The 16,745-nt window shown below is 47.1% G+C and overlaps 1 protein-coding gene across 1 annotated transcript in view; it reads right to left on the reverse strand.

The window, feature by feature from the left end:
• TRPM8 (transient receptor potential cation channel subfamily M member 8) overlaps positions 1 to 16,473 on the reverse strand; it is a gene marked incomplete at its 5' end in the record, with an annotated part of 33,878 nt that extends 17,405 nt beyond the window's left edge. The window contains 13 exons of the mRNA XM_082284565.1: positions 566 to 695; positions 1,132 to 1,227; positions 1,563 to 1,853; positions 2,514 to 2,632; positions 3,179 to 3,281; positions 4,086 to 4,283; positions 7,554 to 7,621; positions 8,576 to 8,750; positions 9,365 to 9,537; positions 9,882 to 10,059; positions 13,004 to 13,160; positions 15,201 to 15,274; positions 16,357 to 16,473. Coding sequence (XP_082140691.1) covers positions 566 to 695; positions 1,132 to 1,227; positions 1,563 to 1,853; positions 2,514 to 2,632; positions 3,179 to 3,281; positions 4,086 to 4,283; positions 7,554 to 7,621; positions 8,576 to 8,750; positions 9,365 to 9,537; positions 9,882 to 10,059; positions 13,004 to 13,160; positions 15,201 to 15,274; positions 16,357 to 16,473 — 1,879 coding nt within the window. The remainder of the gene's footprint in view (positions 1 to 565; positions 696 to 1,131; positions 1,228 to 1,562; positions 1,854 to 2,513; positions 2,633 to 3,178; positions 3,282 to 4,085; positions 4,284 to 7,553; positions 7,622 to 8,575; positions 8,751 to 9,364; positions 9,538 to 9,881; positions 10,060 to 13,003; positions 13,161 to 15,200; positions 15,275 to 16,356) is intronic.
• Between the last annotated feature and the right edge of the window lie 272 nt (positions 16,474 to 16,745).

Here is a 16,745-nt window from a genome sequence, read left to right on the forward strand (position 1 = left end):
TGAAAAAGTCCCCAAGGTGCCACTGTGTTGCATCTCCCTCCAAATTAAGGAGCCACGATCCTGCACCACAGGATCTTGTCATCTTATTGTAAGTAAGGCCTATGATTTTGCTGTTCAAAACTCAGGAATTCAATCTACTTTTTACATGCAACTTGTTCTCAATTCCCCAAAAGTACACCCACAAATTTGAAGGGTGGCTTTTCCCAACCTGTATATTACAAGTACTCAACATGGAAAGTTTCCCTTTTTCCATATTCTCCTTCCTGTTTGTTGGCACCCTTCTTCAGCCTTGCCAGTAGAGCCAAGTAGTTTTCTTCCCCATGAAAGAAATTCTCTACCCCAAAATAAACACCTCAGAACACCCATCTTTTGAAGCCAAGCTTTTAAAACAGGACACAAAATTACTACTGGGAACAAATGGTGTGGAAGAAATTTCCAAGCAGTAAAAACGCATGCTGACATTAAAGAAAAAATTCATTTCATGTTACATATCTATAGTTTTTAATTCCCTGGTCTCTGGCCCTTCCTACTGAATTCCTAAAGGACTCACAGAGCAGGCACTTACCTACTGCTCTTGTCTCATACTCGTTAGCGAGTTCCTCAGACTCACCAGCAGCATTTATATCATTCTTCACCTTGGCCATGCTTTTCAGGAGCTTACTGGCCCCCAGGGCTGCCAAAGTGCAGCCTCTGGTCTGTGGGGAGAGAGTGAAGTCATGCAAATCCCTCTGTGAAGGGAACATGATCAGAGAATCCTAAAATCACAATGATTCGGGTTGGAAAGGACTTTAAAGACCATCTCATCCCAACCCCCTGCCATGCAGGGACACCTTCCACTATGCCAGGTGGAATCCTTTAAAAATTATTCTCCATTTTGCAGTTTCTCAGTTCCCAGTCCAGAATCATCTATTTGATTCTACAATCATTAAATGACTGTCTAATCCAAGTTAGAAATTGGATTTCAGTCAAACACTTGGAACCTGAACCATCCAACCAGTGTCATCCAGCAGTCACCTCCTCTTGTGGGGCTGTGTTTGAAGTTGGATGTGGAGCCTTCAAACACCTACAAACCAAAGACACAGAACCCCACTGCACTGCCTGCAAGGAGGAATAAAGGAGAACTCAACTTACTTGCTCCCAAATGACTTTGGACAGCTCCTTCTTGTTCTGAAGAACTGACCAAATAAACAGAGCTTGCAACGGGTGCCTTGTGATAGGACACTCCTCCTGGAAAAGAAAGCAGGAACTCAGACCTAAGCTCACCAAATGTTTTCCAACTGGAACAAATCTGAGCCTGGACTCTCCTGCTTTTGTATTTTCTTCCTTTCACAGCCACCCCACCAACCCCTTCTCTCAGCTCTCTGCCAGTTGTCACACACTACCATGAGTGAAGTTATATTTGATGTTTATACGAAAGCTTTGTATCTGACAAGGAAGAATCAGCCTCCCTGTTTCTCCTGAAGCTGGCATTAAAGGATATTTGGGTCAAAGGCATTTCCTGCTTTAACCACTGCAGTCCAGATCACCTCACTGACAGCAGGATCAAACTGCTCAGCACTCACTGCAAGCTGTATCTCCATCTCATCCTTGCTGTTTTTGTAGTCTCTCTTGAGACCTCTCCGGAAGTCCTCCACCATCTTCCACACGAAGGTGAGGAGGGCATCGTTGTAGGAGTTCTTGGCAATCTGCAGGTTCTTGAACACCAGGCTGCTGAAGTTGTTGGTGTACAGCTCCCTCAGGACCTCTGTGGTGAGGAACTTCCGCAGATTCAAGCCGTTTTCCAGGAAGAGTCGGACAAATTTGGGCCTGTCTTTCACCAAGGCTGTGAACATCACGTCCTGTAGGTCAGCAGACTAGGAAGAAATGGAAAAGTGTTAGGAAGCACATAATTTTACCTAAGGCCTGACACATGGTACCTGTCACACTTTCATCAGAATCAGGTTTTTTCTGCAAGCAATTGCCTTTGCTGGATGGCCCAGAGCATTTCTGGCATGGGCAGATCACCTTTGCAACCAGTGATCCTAGAACAGATCATCATGGAACAATGAATCGTGGCTTCATGGAATAGCCCGAGGTAGGAAAGGACCCACAAGGATCATGGTGCCCAACTCCTGACCCTGCACAGACACCCCACCAACCCCACCCTGGGCATCCCTGAGAGAGTTGGCCCAGTGCTCCTGGAGCTCTGGCAGCCTCGGGGCCGTGCCCATTCCCTGGGGAGCCTGGGCAGTGCCCAGCACCCTCTGGGGGAAGAACCTTTCCCTGCTCTCCAACCTAACCCTGCCCTGACACAGCTCCAGCAGTTCTCTGGGGTGCTGTCCCTGGCCACAGCAGAGACAAGAGGAGGAAGCAGCAGCTCCCAATGAGGAATGACCTGCTCTTCTCCAGGTTGAATGGAATGTGACAGGAGGAACAGACACTCTCTTACAGAGCCTGAGGTGCTGAGACAGTGGTTCCTGCTGGGATGTGTCCCTCCCCACAGCTCCCTGCACTCACACAGAAGGGGGCTGTACCTCCCAGTTTCGGTCATTGGTGAAGATCTCATCGCTGGCCAGGTCCAGCTGGTTCCACTCCAGCAGCAGCTTCAGCTGCCCATTCCAGTTATCCCTGTCATGCTCATTGGTGCTGAAAGCTGCAGAGGAGGAACAACCTCTGGTAAAGACCAGGCACATTTATCATCTCTGCCTCTCACGCTACCAGGGCAAGACTCCTTCTAAGTGTCTTTCCCCAAACTCATGCACATCCTCCTGACTGGGGGTTGGAGGATGCTGGAGGCTCAGGGACATATTTATGGTCCAAGACAGGCCACAAAGGAGCTGCTAGGAGCACCTCATAACCAAGATCAGCACAGTGCTTCCTCCAGGCTCCTCAGTGTCCTGCACCCTCTACACTGAAGAGATTCTGCAGGATTCCCATTGGGGCCCTACCAGCATCCCCAAGGCTCTCCAAAATGCCTTCCCAATTACGTGGTTTGGATCTTGCCCACACTGAGGGATCCCATACTGCTGCTGTAGCCTGCCCACACCCCTTCAGAGAAAGACAAGCTCCACACTGTGGCAGGAGCTTAGCTCTAGAGAGACAGCACTACTCTAAGCAAAGCTGTTCTAGAAAACAAACAGCCATCCTTTTCCTACTTACTCTTAAATCCCCAAACGAACCCAGAAAAACAATTACTTGCCTTTGTACAGGGCAAAGGAAATGGCATTGCTCACAATTTCATCTCCTGCTTCTTCTATTTTGATCACTGTCAGTAAATGAGGGCTCTCAAGGACTTCTTTGATCTACAAAAAGAAAGTTCCATTTCAAAGCAATCAAGGCTGTTTAGCAGCAGTCCTCCTAGAGCCTTTTAAAAAGAAATTTGCCACCACATCGTAGCAAAGCTGCTTCTCATCAGTCCTGGTTTTTAACAAATTTAAACAAGCCCAAATAGAAGCAGATAAAGAGCTTGATTTTAAAGTCACCAAAGGACAATATTAATTATCCTCTGAACATACAGCAAATAACTGTGATTCCCCTATGTAGATCATCATTAACAAAAAGATATAATCTCAGTAATTAGAAGCTACTCCTAAAGTAGAAAAGACTGTGACAGCACAAGCCTCAACTTATGCCACGCAGTTTGTTAGAGAACAGTCTCTGTCTCCTTGTGCTTTATCAAAAATAGAGCTAATTCATCGCATTATGAAGTTTGATAAAGTTAGTTTCATTGTAGCACATAAAAGACAAATAAACTTAGCCATTTCTGATGCAGGAGGGAGGTACACTCCAAAGCATGGCCTGACAGGGAACACTGCCTTCAGCAGCTCCACACGGAAAAGATCCTTCTGGAACCTTCTTAGCTTTCCCGTGACCAGTCATGGGCTGACTTGATTGCAGCCCCCCCCCCTCACCCCCCCCCCCGCTTTTGTTCCAATCCCTGTAGATTCAGAATTTCCCTTCTTTCAATCTGCACAGGTCTAACATGGCAAGGAGCCCTGCACACCCCATAGGTATCACCAGATAGCAGCAGCCCTGACTCGGAAGTCACCAGCTGCTCCCTCCCCACCCTCCTCCCACTTTCAGCTCCCACAGCACCCCACACTCACCCACTTGATCCAGCTCTCAGTCTCCTCTTCTGAGAGCCTGGAAATGGTGCGAGGCAGGAACCTGAGGAGGCTCTCCTTGACACAGGATGAGGCAAGAGTGCCTTCTGCCTCCATCAGGCTCGCAATGACATCAGCAATGCGGCCAGAGCCCTCCACCACCACACAGGGAATCTTGCTCTTGATGGCCACGTTGATGGACTAGGGAGGCAGAGAGGGAGAGCACATCACTTGAAGCATGACTGTTATTAGAGCCTGTTATTGAGTAAGGAAGCCTAGAGAACAACAGAAACCCCCGGTCCACAACAAGGAGTTTTATTATTATCCACTGATCCATTACCAGTGACAACCCTTTAAAGCATCACCCACCTAGTGAGAGAGGGCTGTGGAGAGCCCCACAGAGACTGGGGGTCAGAAACCACCATATGCCAAATTTTCATGGAATCACACAACAGTTTGTGTTGGGAGGGACCTTGAAGCTCATCCTGTCCCACCCCCTGCCACGGGCAGGAACACCTTCCACCAGACCAGGCTGCTCAGTGTTAGAGTGGATCAGCAGATCAGGACAACGGCCAAGTGGAAATGGCATTCAGGTCACACAGCAGTGCTTCAGTCACTGCGGGTTTATGGCACAGCACTGCTCAGCCAAGACCAAAGGCTCTGGATTTATTTGCTGGAGGCAGAAGCAGCAGTATTTTACAGAGAGATCACTTCTGTAGCATCACAAGAACATCAAACTTGGTTACTGAAAGCCTCCAAGTAGCCACTTACATGATTTCTCACACAGCAACATTGTACAGGGATTAACAGCAAGACAAAAAGCCACTGAAATCATGCTGGAAGGACCATTAGCCCTCCTGGTGCAAAGACCACAACAGGAAACACTGATCTCATTTGCATCACTATACTGAGAACAGAGTCACAGGAACATAAAGTGCCAGCAAATTGTACAAAGGGAGTCGATGCAAGTTATCATCAAGAACATCTCTTAGTTAAGAGAGTTTCTGGAGAACAAACAAAAAAAAAATCAACTTGGAGTCATTAAAACCGTGTGCACATTCCTTCTGTCAGCTGGAGAGCAGGTCTGTGACAAAAGCAAGGAGGTTTTTCTTATCAGCTAGATGAAAGTGGTCTTCTAAAGAAGGGTTCAGCTAAAGTTCGTGTTTTACACCACAGGGAATTTAAAACAGAAGCTTGGCACAGTTTTACTTCTCTTCTGCTAAAGCTGATTCTTGTCATCACACACCACTCACAGAGGCTGAGAAAGAGAGAGCCTTTCCTGGCCAGCACTGCTACGACCAAGGCATGGCAAGGACAGACATGCACAGCATGGAGTCTGCTGTGTCATTGGGGCTGGTCAGAGACTCAATTTACTCCTTGCAAAAATGGCTTCACCTACAAAGGAGCAAGAGGGCAGGCACGAATATCTCAGTGCACTTATAACACTGAGAAATAAAAACTCAGCACAAAACAGCCTTAAGTTGCACCAGGGAAGGTTTAGGTTGGAGATCACTTAAAATTCTCCACAGAAAGGGTTGCCAAGGACTGGAACAAGATGCTTAAGGAAGTCACCATCCCTGAAATGTTCAAAAAAACGTGTGGACGTAGCACCTGAGAACATGGTTCAGCGGTGAACATGATGATGGCGCTACACTGACTATGGGACCTTGTGATCTTAGAAGTCTTTTCCAACCTCAGTGTTAACTGTGATGCTACAAAATAGCCAAGAGAGCAGCATGAACCCTTAATGGAACCATCATCCAGGTACTTCCCAGAGGAACCTCTTGCCAGCAATTATGCATTTGATTTAACAAGGCTTTTACTCATTCTGATTAGGCGGCCACTAAACCTGTGTTATGTATCACTGCTTAACAGTGGGTTTGAGGTCTCTCCAAAAAATGTGTAATCCTAAGTCTGCCCAGCTACAGCACTTGGCAGGAGTCAGCTCCTTCAGTGCTGGCCAAATCCTTTCTCAAACGTCAGCAATTTGGAGCTAAAAGGAGATGGACATAGTCAACACAGCCCTCTGAGCACAGCTTTATCCCAAAAGCTGAATGGATGCTTCATTTCATCTCAGGATCTCTGGTTAACACTGCACCTGTATTCACCTACAATTTACCTACAGGCAAAGATCAAATTCGTCACACAAATGGAACAAAACTCCCAGGAAACTCCCAGGGAGCTGGGATAGTGATGTGGAATTTCACACAGTGGTTCAGACCCATTGATTAACACATGCAATGAAGTGGTAGCAGAGACCCTGCTTTGAATTCACATTGTTCATCCTCCTGACAAGCAAAACAGTTTGATTAACCTTGACAGGAACAGCACAGCTCCAGCCAGAACAGAAAGTACCAAGGTAACATCCACAAACAAAATAAGCATGAATATCATGCTGTTTTCAACTTTATTTTTGCTGCATCCTACTCTCTTGCAAAATCCTGCCCCTTCCCCAGACCTTTAGTACAGGCTAAAATAAATCAGCTCTTCCTTGAGTTGGTCAGAGCTCATCCTCACTGTTACTGTTCCCTCCTCACCACAGCCTGACTCCACATCCCTTCAACTTTGAAATCCCTGGAGTGAGGTTCCTTTGCTCCCTCAGGCCACTCATCTTCACTCTGGCAAGGTGGATGGAGAAGCAGCAACCCTTGTTTTTAACACTGAGACAGATTTAGAAGCCATCTCCCTTTCCCCCTTGCCTAAGTGTCCCTTAAACATCCTGTTTCAAGAAACCTCTTTGTTCTGCTCATCCTCCTCCTACCTGTCATCTGTTTGAAGATGATGCCTGCTCCTTCCCCAAATAGGCTTGGAAGGGTCAGAGTCAGCAGAGCCCTCCTGCCCTGCTCAGCTGCCAACATTTCAACTAGGTCCACGTCTAAACTAGATTTAAAATGGGGCCTTTCAGTACTTAAGAGACCAGGAGAGCAGCCTTTCACACGGGCAGACAGTGATGGGCAAAGAGGGGAGGGTTTTAAATCACAAGAGGAGAGATCTGTATTCACATTAGGAAGAAATGATTGACTATGAGGGTGGGCAGGCCCTGGCAGAGGGTGCCCAGAGCAGCTGGGGCTGCCCCTGGATCCCTGGCAGTGCCCAAGGCCAGGTTGGACAGGGCTTGGAGCAGCCTGGCATGGTGGAAGGTGTCCCTGCCTGTGGCAGGGGTGGAACTGGGTGGTCTTCGAGGTCCCTTCACATTCTGGGATGTGGAAGAACTGAGACAGCTGAACTGTCCTAGCCAACAGTTTTCCAGGATGTCAGCCCAAGGCAGAAACTCTGCACAGTAATTTTAACTGAAACAAACTTCATCAGCTTAAATTGCAAATAAGGTCCTTGTGTACCAAGCGCTGGTCAAGCTTCAGAAAATAACAGCACTGTCAACTTCATGAAGTTTCTTGTTGAGTAATCAGCCTTCAGTATTAGAGCAATGTCCCTACAGTCATTCCTGGAAATAAATAAAAGAAACAGACTTACTTTCAAAGTCTCTTTCCCTCCACCTTGGGCAAAACACACGATTGGGATCTTCCCACCGTAATTAGATTCTGTGAAATATGCAAACAAAAAAAAAAAAAAAAACCAAACCAGAAGGAAGAAGATTAAATCAATTAATGCAGTTTGAACAACTTATTTTTCCTGAGTACAGTGAAGGAATTTCCAAGCCATTCATGCAAATACTACTTTGCTGGGTTTTTTTGCCAGAGTTACTAACAGCTGTTTTTAACAAAAACTCAATTTTGCTCAACATTTTGCACAGCTGACTTCAGACAGCCTTCTCCAACAGAAGCTTTTCCCTTCTAGAAATCCTAATTTTTGCTATCTATAAAGTCCTTACAGTGTAATTCTATCACATTTATCCACTGCTTTGACCATTTGAAGTCTCAGCAAAAAGTTCTTATCACAATTTCAAGACATAGAACCTCTGAGCTCACACTTTCAATTGTAAAAGAAAGGTAAGAATTCTGTAATTCTAGGAGCTAGTGTTTCAGAGACATTCCAAAAAAACCCCTAGCACAAACAACACCACCCCCTAAAGCTTTTTAAGAATTTCCTGCTAAGGCCTTTAAATTTGGTTTGTTTGTTTGTTTTTTTTCACTTTGGTAAAGAAGTAGGTGAAAGAGAAATTATTTAGCAGCAGGTTGGCAGACGGTTCAGTCATCCTCATAAATACTTTGGGAAAAGCCTAATTTCAGCTCCTGCATAGTTGTGCTTCAGCTACCTGGAATGCAGGGCCAGGTGGGATGTATACAGAAGGGTCAGCTTCCAAGAAGAAGGGAGGGAAGGGCTGTGTGACTGAAGTGAAGCATTTGCTGGGACACAAAGGATGTACAGAAAGGAAGACGAGGGGAGGTGTTGCTCCTGAAAGAACTCCAGCTGCAGTGCAGTAAACACACAGACCCCCTCCAGCTCAGCAGCCACAGGATGCTGCATCTACTTTTTTATTCCAAGAAAATCTGTGTGCATCAGCCCCAAAGCATGCAGAGACAGGAGGAGGATACCTGGGATAACCCGCTCCGAGATGTACTTCTCCAGCTGGGTGCGCACTTTGGCCTCTATCGTGGGGTGCCCGTGGGTGCCGTTATCAACCAGCAGGAGATGGGTGTGGTTGTTATCCAGGCAGTACAGGGGGTCTCTCTTCAGGTCATCCATGATGTAGTGGGCCAAGTAGTTCCCCTAGGAGCACGAGCACAGCCTTGGACAGAGATTCAAGGACACACCCACATCATTTATGTGGCGGGACCATTTTTTAGACATATTCCATCATGTTTAGGGGACAAGAGACATGGGGAGCTACCCCAGTGTGTCTGACAGGTAGGATAGCAGTATCAATGAAGGTCCTCCACAGCAGCAGCAGGTACAACGTGTCTTAGCCCATGGGAATCCCTACTGTGGGGGAGCGTGTGGGGATTTCAGAGCTAGAACAACCATGGGAGCAGTGGTTATTCCCTAAAGTAATGCCAGACACAGGTTTAGGGCAGCTGAACTCCCACACAGACACACCAAAATCTGGCACAGCTGAAATCCTCCTCACCAGGCCTGATGTGTGACTACCTTGGGCGTGAGAACATTTTACTTTCCTCCTGTTCTGGGAAGAGCTCCTGATGTTTTGAGGCCGAGCCTCCTCTTTCTTTCCATCCACGTGGCACTTGAAGACATGCTTTAATGGTGAATGTGGTGGTAGTGCTGGGCTGACAGCTGGACCTGATGATCTCAGAGGTCCAAGTTTTTCAGCCTTACCGTTAACCCCATTAACGTTCTCCCAACCTTAACGATCCCGTGATCCTTACGTCACTGTCGGCCGTGCGGACGAGCGTTTCCCGGTTGGAGATCATGCCCCAGGCCGCGATGCCGATGGCCACCACGTTCTCCTCGGAGCTGCGACTGATGGTGTTGTCTCTGACCACCTCCCCAATGTACTTCATCAGCCCGTAGTGCGTGCCCCCGGTGAAAATCCAGGCTCCTGGAACAACACCCAATCACCTGGGGGAACACAGCCAAACACCCACCCTCCCAAGGCTCTGAACACATAACCCACACCCCTTTTGTGACCTTGGAAGAGGAGTTTATTCTTCAATTAAACACAAAGAGATGCTACACAACTCGCCTTATGTTACACCACGCGCATCCCCTGACTAACTCTCAATCCCGTTAATTCCAAACCATTCATGCCACACGTGTCCTAAGTGCAGCAGTTGAGCAGAAGCAAACTGACCACTCTGCTTCCTCACTGACCCTTTGAGCTGCTACCTCTGCACCCCTGTTCTGCAGCAATAAAGAAACAGAGGCACAGAAGCAGCTGTTTACCCTTGGACTGGGCGATGTAGATCAGCCTGCTGAATATCTTGCGCATGCGGGGCTTGAGCGCAAAGTTCTTGGCGCCGCCGGTGACGGAGATGACGAGGTTTGGGGTTTTCAGGTGCCAGTGCTGGGTCATGAGATCGTAGAGCGTTTCTGAGTCTGTGTCACACGACAGGCGGATGTACTTGGGGGAGAGAAAACGGGAGAACAAATACAGCAGGAGATAAATGGAGGTGGCTGGGAACAACACAGGGATCGCATTTTCTTCTCTGCTGCACACCCTCCTTTCAAGAGCCAGCAGGTGAAAGGCAAGGTGATGATGAAATTCTTGTCTCTTCCTCTGAAGCACCTTCATCCTTCCCCTACACCAGGTACCCAACCCACCTTCCTCTAGAGAAGGCAAGAGCAGTGACCATGGGCTTCAGAGGAACTCTGCGAGGATGAACACACCACCACTGTAACAACTTAAACTCTAACAGCATGACTTAAAGCTTAGATTATGAATCAGTGGCAGCATCATTGCAGTGAACTACTAATAATGACAGCTCTATTTTGATTATACTATTCAAACAAACCCCAGGCTCCATGTGCGTGGTGTCCCCTTTCACAACACACATCCACCCCAGGGCTTCAAGCGTAACACAAAACAAATACATCAAATATGTAGTAAAGCTTACTCATGTGCCAGAAAGCACATGAGAGAGATAATCTGGCTTCAGGTGGACCCAATAGGTCTCCCATTTACATGAAAGACTCTCTGGCCTTATCTTACTTTGCTATTCAAAAACCTCTTCGAAGTTTCATCACTGGCGTGAGGTACTTTAGGATGGCTGCACAACCCAAATGAAGGGATGAAAAGGAGTAGCTTGGACCTGAGTCACAAAGGATTTTGTATCGATTGTCCAGTATTTGCAGGAGAGCAAAATCAAAGGATTGGTTTAAGGAACAAGCATCCCCATCTTGAGAGACACAGAACTTGAATGAAAACCTTCATGTGTTCCAGGACAGGCTCCCAGGAGGAGCTAAGGCATTTAGGGCATCACAGAGGATGCTGAGCAGGCTCCAGCAGCTATGCAGGAGAGCTAAGGGACTCCCACAGCTTCTGCCCTAAGAAGCTTCCGTTTTTCAGGAAAGGATCCCATATGAGAGGGAGGCTACCCAGAAAATTACCTGGTGAGCCCTGCCCACAGCAAACCCTGGCAGCTCCACTCCAGCGGCTGAACGCCTCGGCTCAGCCGCCTCCCTCCTCCGAAGTACAACGCTGCCATCTCCTGGTGCAGCTGGATGCTGCTCCCACACCATGGCTGTGATTCAGAGACGCCCTTTTGGGGTTTGGGCTCACAGAACATAAAACACAGTGACTGCGATGCTCGTGGGTGTTACAGGGTCTGAGCAGCACAGCAGAAACACAGAGCTCCAAAGCTGGACTTACAGAGGGTGAGATTTTATAGAATCCCAGAGCAGTTCGGGTTGGAAGGGACCCTGAAGCTCATCCCATTCCACCCCTGTCACGGGCAGGGACACCTCCCACTGTCCCAGGTTGCTCCAAGCCCCATCCACCAGCCTGGCCTTGGGCACTGCCGGGGATCCAGGGGCAGCCCCAGCTGCTCTGGGCACCCTGTGCCAGGGCCTGCCCACCCTCCCAGGGAACAATTCCTGCCCAAGATCCCATCCATCCCTGCCCTCTGGCAGTGGGAAGCCACTTCCCCCCTTGTCCTGTCACTCCAGACCCTGGCCCCAAGTCCCTCTGCAGCTCTCCTGGAGCCCCTTTAGGCCCTGCAAGAGGCTCTAAGGTCTCCCTGGAACCATCTCTTCTCCAGGGTTAAGCACCACCAGCTCTCCCTCAAACCTCTTTATGGGTCTGTTCACATCCCATTTCTGCTCAGAACTTTTAAAAACTCATCTGTCCTAAAAAGCACAAGGTATAAAACTTCCCATCCCTCACTGGTAATTGACAGCAATTCTTAGGTCACCCTGAGTTTGAAGCCCTCCGTGCTGCACATCAATCAACAGAAAACACTTGGCAATCTTCAAGGAGCAGCAGGTGCCTTGCTGTGTAGGGAACGAGAACAGGGAATAGAGATGTGATTCCAGCCAACGTGCTCATGGGATGGACGGGGAGACCTATAAGCAGTGTTTGAACAAACATATATGCCCTGAAATATGCAAAGCGGCCTTGAGAGTCCTCAAGAAACAACTATGGGCACATGAACTGATTTCCAAAGCTGGAAGTGGGGAAGACACAGCCTAAGGAAAGAACATCGAACCTTTGAGAAGTCTGAAATATTACAACAGAGCAAAGCACTTCTCGTTCCCATGAAGTCACACAGCAACTTACAACAAAGTAGTACAAAGCTAAACTGTGCATATCAAGAAATATGTGAAGTACGTGGATCTGTTTAAGTGTGATTTGAAACTTTCAGTCTCATTTCCCACTGAAATGCCTTATTTCTGCTACTTTGCATAAAACAAACCAAATTAATTTACATTGCAGGCTCTGATTTTCCTCATTTATTTTGCTTGTCTCAAGCAACCTGCACTGGTGTTAAATATCAGCCATTTAGAGGAGGCAGATGAGCTCAGCCACATGTGACTCCTCACAAGCATCAGTATACATCATCAAAAACACCAAGAGCAGCTATTTTCTTCTTCCCACACCTCCGCTGTCCCCACTCCAAGCAAAAGCACGAGGAAAAAAAAAAAAAACCACAACAAATGGACTAAAACTTTGGAAGCTCCACAGCTATCTTACATCCCTCCAGAACTTGTCACTGTCTCATCTGCACCCTGGGAAATACTCAATATTCAACTGGCTATAGGCCTGAGCACGCTGGTCCATGTGGATATAAAATACTACTTGAATATCACCCTCATTCACCCATTCTCCTGCCATGCCTGGAAACACAACCACCACTTTTCACTCCCATCACCAGCCTAACCAGCAAATAACACGAGAAGAAATTAACCTTTGTTACCTATCTTCAGAGCTTGAGAAACGAGCTTGTGTCCCTTGTAGCTCAACTCCTGCCTGCCATTAGAATAAAATACCTTTTGCCTTCCTTGCTTTTGAGGAGTTCCCACTGGTACCCAACAGGGGCCTCGTGAATTTCCTTAATATATCCACTTACCTTCCCTCTTTTTCCCAGGTTTTCAAACTGAATGTCCCCAAAGGCATCGGTAGGAAGCTCCCTCGTGTGCTTCTTGTAGTTCCATTTTTCAGTGGTGTTAACCTGAGTGCCCTCTATGTGCTGATTTTCAGGGTATCCACATTTACATAAGTTGCCCCTGAAAGAAGAGTGAATAGACATGAGACCCCTGAGGAATCCTGAACATGGGAAAGTGAGCTCTGACAGCAAGGAAAGCAGTAGGTGGAGCTGTAGAAGCAGTTGTGTCTGGGACTCTACTGGGATTTGCCACCTGACAAAGCAGAGCAGCACCTAATCCTGCCTCCTCCCCCATAACCTGCTTCTGCCCAGCAGTGTGAAGAGGAATGTAGCTCGGGAACCAGGCTGTGCTGAGGGATGAGCTGGCACTGCTGGATGGGCCTTACCTAAGTGCCAAACCAAGGGTCACCAGCAGCATAATGCTACACTCTACAACTCAGCACTGAAATGAAGAAATCAAACCAGAACGTGGCACCAGTGACCTCACCTGCTGCTAACCCGAGGTGTACGAGGGGTTTCTTTCCCTTTTTGTGCTCTTAACCACACAGGATGAGTTCACTGCATCTCCTCTCCCAGGTAACAAGTGACAGGACAAGAGGAAAAGGCCTCAATTGTGGCTGGGGAGGTTCAGATTGGATAGCAGGAAAAAAGAAAATTTCATGGAAAGGGTTGTCAGGTATTGGTACAGCCTGCCCAGGGTTGTGGTGGAGTCACCAACCCAGGAAATGTTCCAAAATCACATGGATGTGGTACTTGAGGACAGGGTTTAGTGATGGTGCTGGGCTGACTTGATTTTAAAGGTCCTCTCCAACATTAACAAGTCTCTGATCCTCTAATTGCTACATGCAGTTGTTTTCCCTCCAACTCAGGGTCTGGCTGCTATCTAAGCACACCCAAGACACTCATTCACATCAAGAAGGAAGGGGCCTCAGGTATCTGAGCAGCTTTTCCAGGCCGTTTGCTCTGTTCCCAGCCCAGCACACGGCTGGTGCACGGCAAGGTATGCAGGCACTGCCAGTGCTCTCCTCACCAACACAAACTGCAGCAGGGCAGGAACACTCTGCACTTGGGTTGTGCAGCACGAGTAGTTGGGAAGGTTAGGAGAATTCTTTTCCTAGGAAAAGCTGCAGCACTATCCATGAAGTGCTTTCCATAGTTCATATTCCTGCTTCCTCCGAGGAACGAGGAGGAGGGGTAATTGCTTGTCTCCTTTACAGAGGTTTTTCCTACTCTGCTGTAACTTGTAAATCAAGGCAGCTTACCTTAAAAATATCTAGACAAAAATAACCCAGCAAGTTCTGCAATCCTTTCCCAGTGGGCCTGCAGGAAGAGAAGCTGATGAGAACCAGCTGCTCCATCCTTCGTTGGTGCTTTGCCAGACATCCCATTTTTGGTGGCAGAGGAGGACCCTAAGGGAGACTTTCTGAAATGAGACTAATTTCCCTCCCTCTCTCTGAGGCATTTTTCCTCCCAGCTTCAGAGAAGAGCGAGGTCAGAGAGCTCAGTATTAGGATTTCTGCAGCTGTGTTAGTTTGATCACTTTTCTCCTGAGACCAAAAAAAAAAAAACCAAAAACAAAAACCCAAAGCAATGTTATGGTCCTCAAACAAGCACTGTACAGGTACCTGTGCCTGAAAATGGATTTTCCTCCTTTACTTTGACTGCCTCAAGCAACCTGCAGTGGTGTTAAGTATCAGCCATTTAGAGGAGGCAGATGACCACCCTCAGGAAGTTGCATCCTTCTGAGACCATCAGCCTGAGCTAAACCTAGTGTCTGTGTAAAGGCTTGTGCATGAAATTTGTGATTTGGGTTTAAAAGGAAAATTTAAATCATGCAAACCTCTGATACATACACACCTTGTCATACACCAAGACCAGAGCTGCATCCTTAAAAGCACCTATATATTGCAACAGTTATGCTTCAAATAGGGGAATTGGTATTAAACCCTGTGACAGAGCTGCTGCAAGATCAGGTCCCTAGTTTTGCATCAAGTTACTTGTGGAGTAACTCAAACAAGGGGACCAAGGTGAGATTGCACTGCTAGATCCAGGCTCTGAACAAAAAAAAACCCCAGAACTTTACTCCTTGCCTTTGCAGACAGAAAGAGCCTCATCTTCCAGCCCCCCATTCTTGAGAAACAAGAGAAAAGTATCTCCTTACATTGACTTGGTGTCCTTTGTGAAAAAAACACATTCTCTCTTCTTAAAGTTTTCTTGGATGAAGTTGACCAAATCCTGGAAAACAATTTTTTAAAGTTTATTTCTGGTAAGTCACGAAACAGAAGAAACCTCAATAACAGCACAGTCAGTTTGAACACAAAGACACTGCTTAAAACACTACAGCAAACAGTCTTCCCAATGATAAAGAAAAATAAAGATAAAACAAGGGAAGACAGTAACGTGCTTCAGAGTAGGGGCTGTTTTAATTCAACACACAAAGACCCCAGAACAACTTCAAGTCCTCCTTTATGGGAGCTCAGCAGAACGGGAAGTCTCTCCAGCTTGTTTAACCATTAACTCTCGAATTAACCTTGAAACTCCCCAGAGAAGCTTTCACACCAGGGGAACGCAAATTCATCCCTAATGTGCCTCTGAGCTAAGAAAGCAACGAGAAATTCTCACTTGCTGATAAAGGGTTGGGGAGTTTTTTGTTTGCTTTCAAGCACAGCTTGGATTTGCGGGGCAAGACTTCACTCGGGACACAAAGGGAAGACAAGCAGCTACAGTTTAGCTTACCCGTTGGTAGAAGTTATTCCAAGTAGGAAAAACATAACAAGCATTATATCCAAAACAAGGAAAATAGAAGGGAACGCATTCAACCAGTAGAAGTCACAACTGTGCACGACCAAAAAAAAAATAGTATAAAAGGAGGTTGAAGCACTTGCTGAAGTCCTAAAATCAGCCATCAGGCCTTCTGCAAGCCCATCAGGAGCAGGGAATCTGCCAGGCACTTGCTGGGATCAGCAAATCCTTCAGGCATGGAAGGATGTTTAACACAACTATATGCTGTCTGCCTTGGCCATCAAGCTGCGAGAAGAGCTTGGGGTGGTTCTTTATGCAGACAAATCTGTCTCCTGACATGAAAATGGATTTCAAACCAGAAGTGACAAAGAAAGCACAATAAAGAGCTACAGGGTGCAAAATGAACACAACACACCCCTGAAGTTTCACCATGTCAGCTGCTGCTTGAGGCTCACTGGCTATGAAAACTTCTCCATAAAGGGAAAAGTGACAAATCCATCATCCTGCTCCCGATTTGACCGAATTCGCCACCGCCGCGGCCCATCCCGAGACACCAGCATGTACCAGGTACTCACAGCATCGCTGCAAGCCACGTCTATGCTGCGAGACATGCTGGAATACAGGAGCCTGGAACTCTCAAAATTGCCATTTCTTCGGTGTCTCATGCTGCCCATGGATACCTGGAAAAGCATGGCAGAGGGGGAGATGGAGGAGCACTAGACAACAGCAAGGACACCTTGCGTCCTAGGAAGGCAAGGAAGAGGTTATTTGAACCCAACATAAAGAATTAGGAAGGGTATTAGTCCTAAAATGTGAAACAAAAATTCAGAAAAAAAAAAAATCTTTTCTGTTATTTCATACCACAAAGAGACTTTTCTTTCCCCTCTCCAAAAGAGCTCCAAGTCAACATGCTTTAAGAAAGGAACAGACCTTTTATGACATTCCATTCAATTCATTCCTGTAT

This window comes from Coloeus monedula (genome assembly GCF_965178545.1).
Source record: "Coloeus monedula genome assembly, chromosome: 7".
Classification (NCBI taxonomy): domain Eukaryota; kingdom Metazoa; phylum Chordata; class Aves; order Passeriformes; family Corvidae; genus Coloeus; species Coloeus monedula.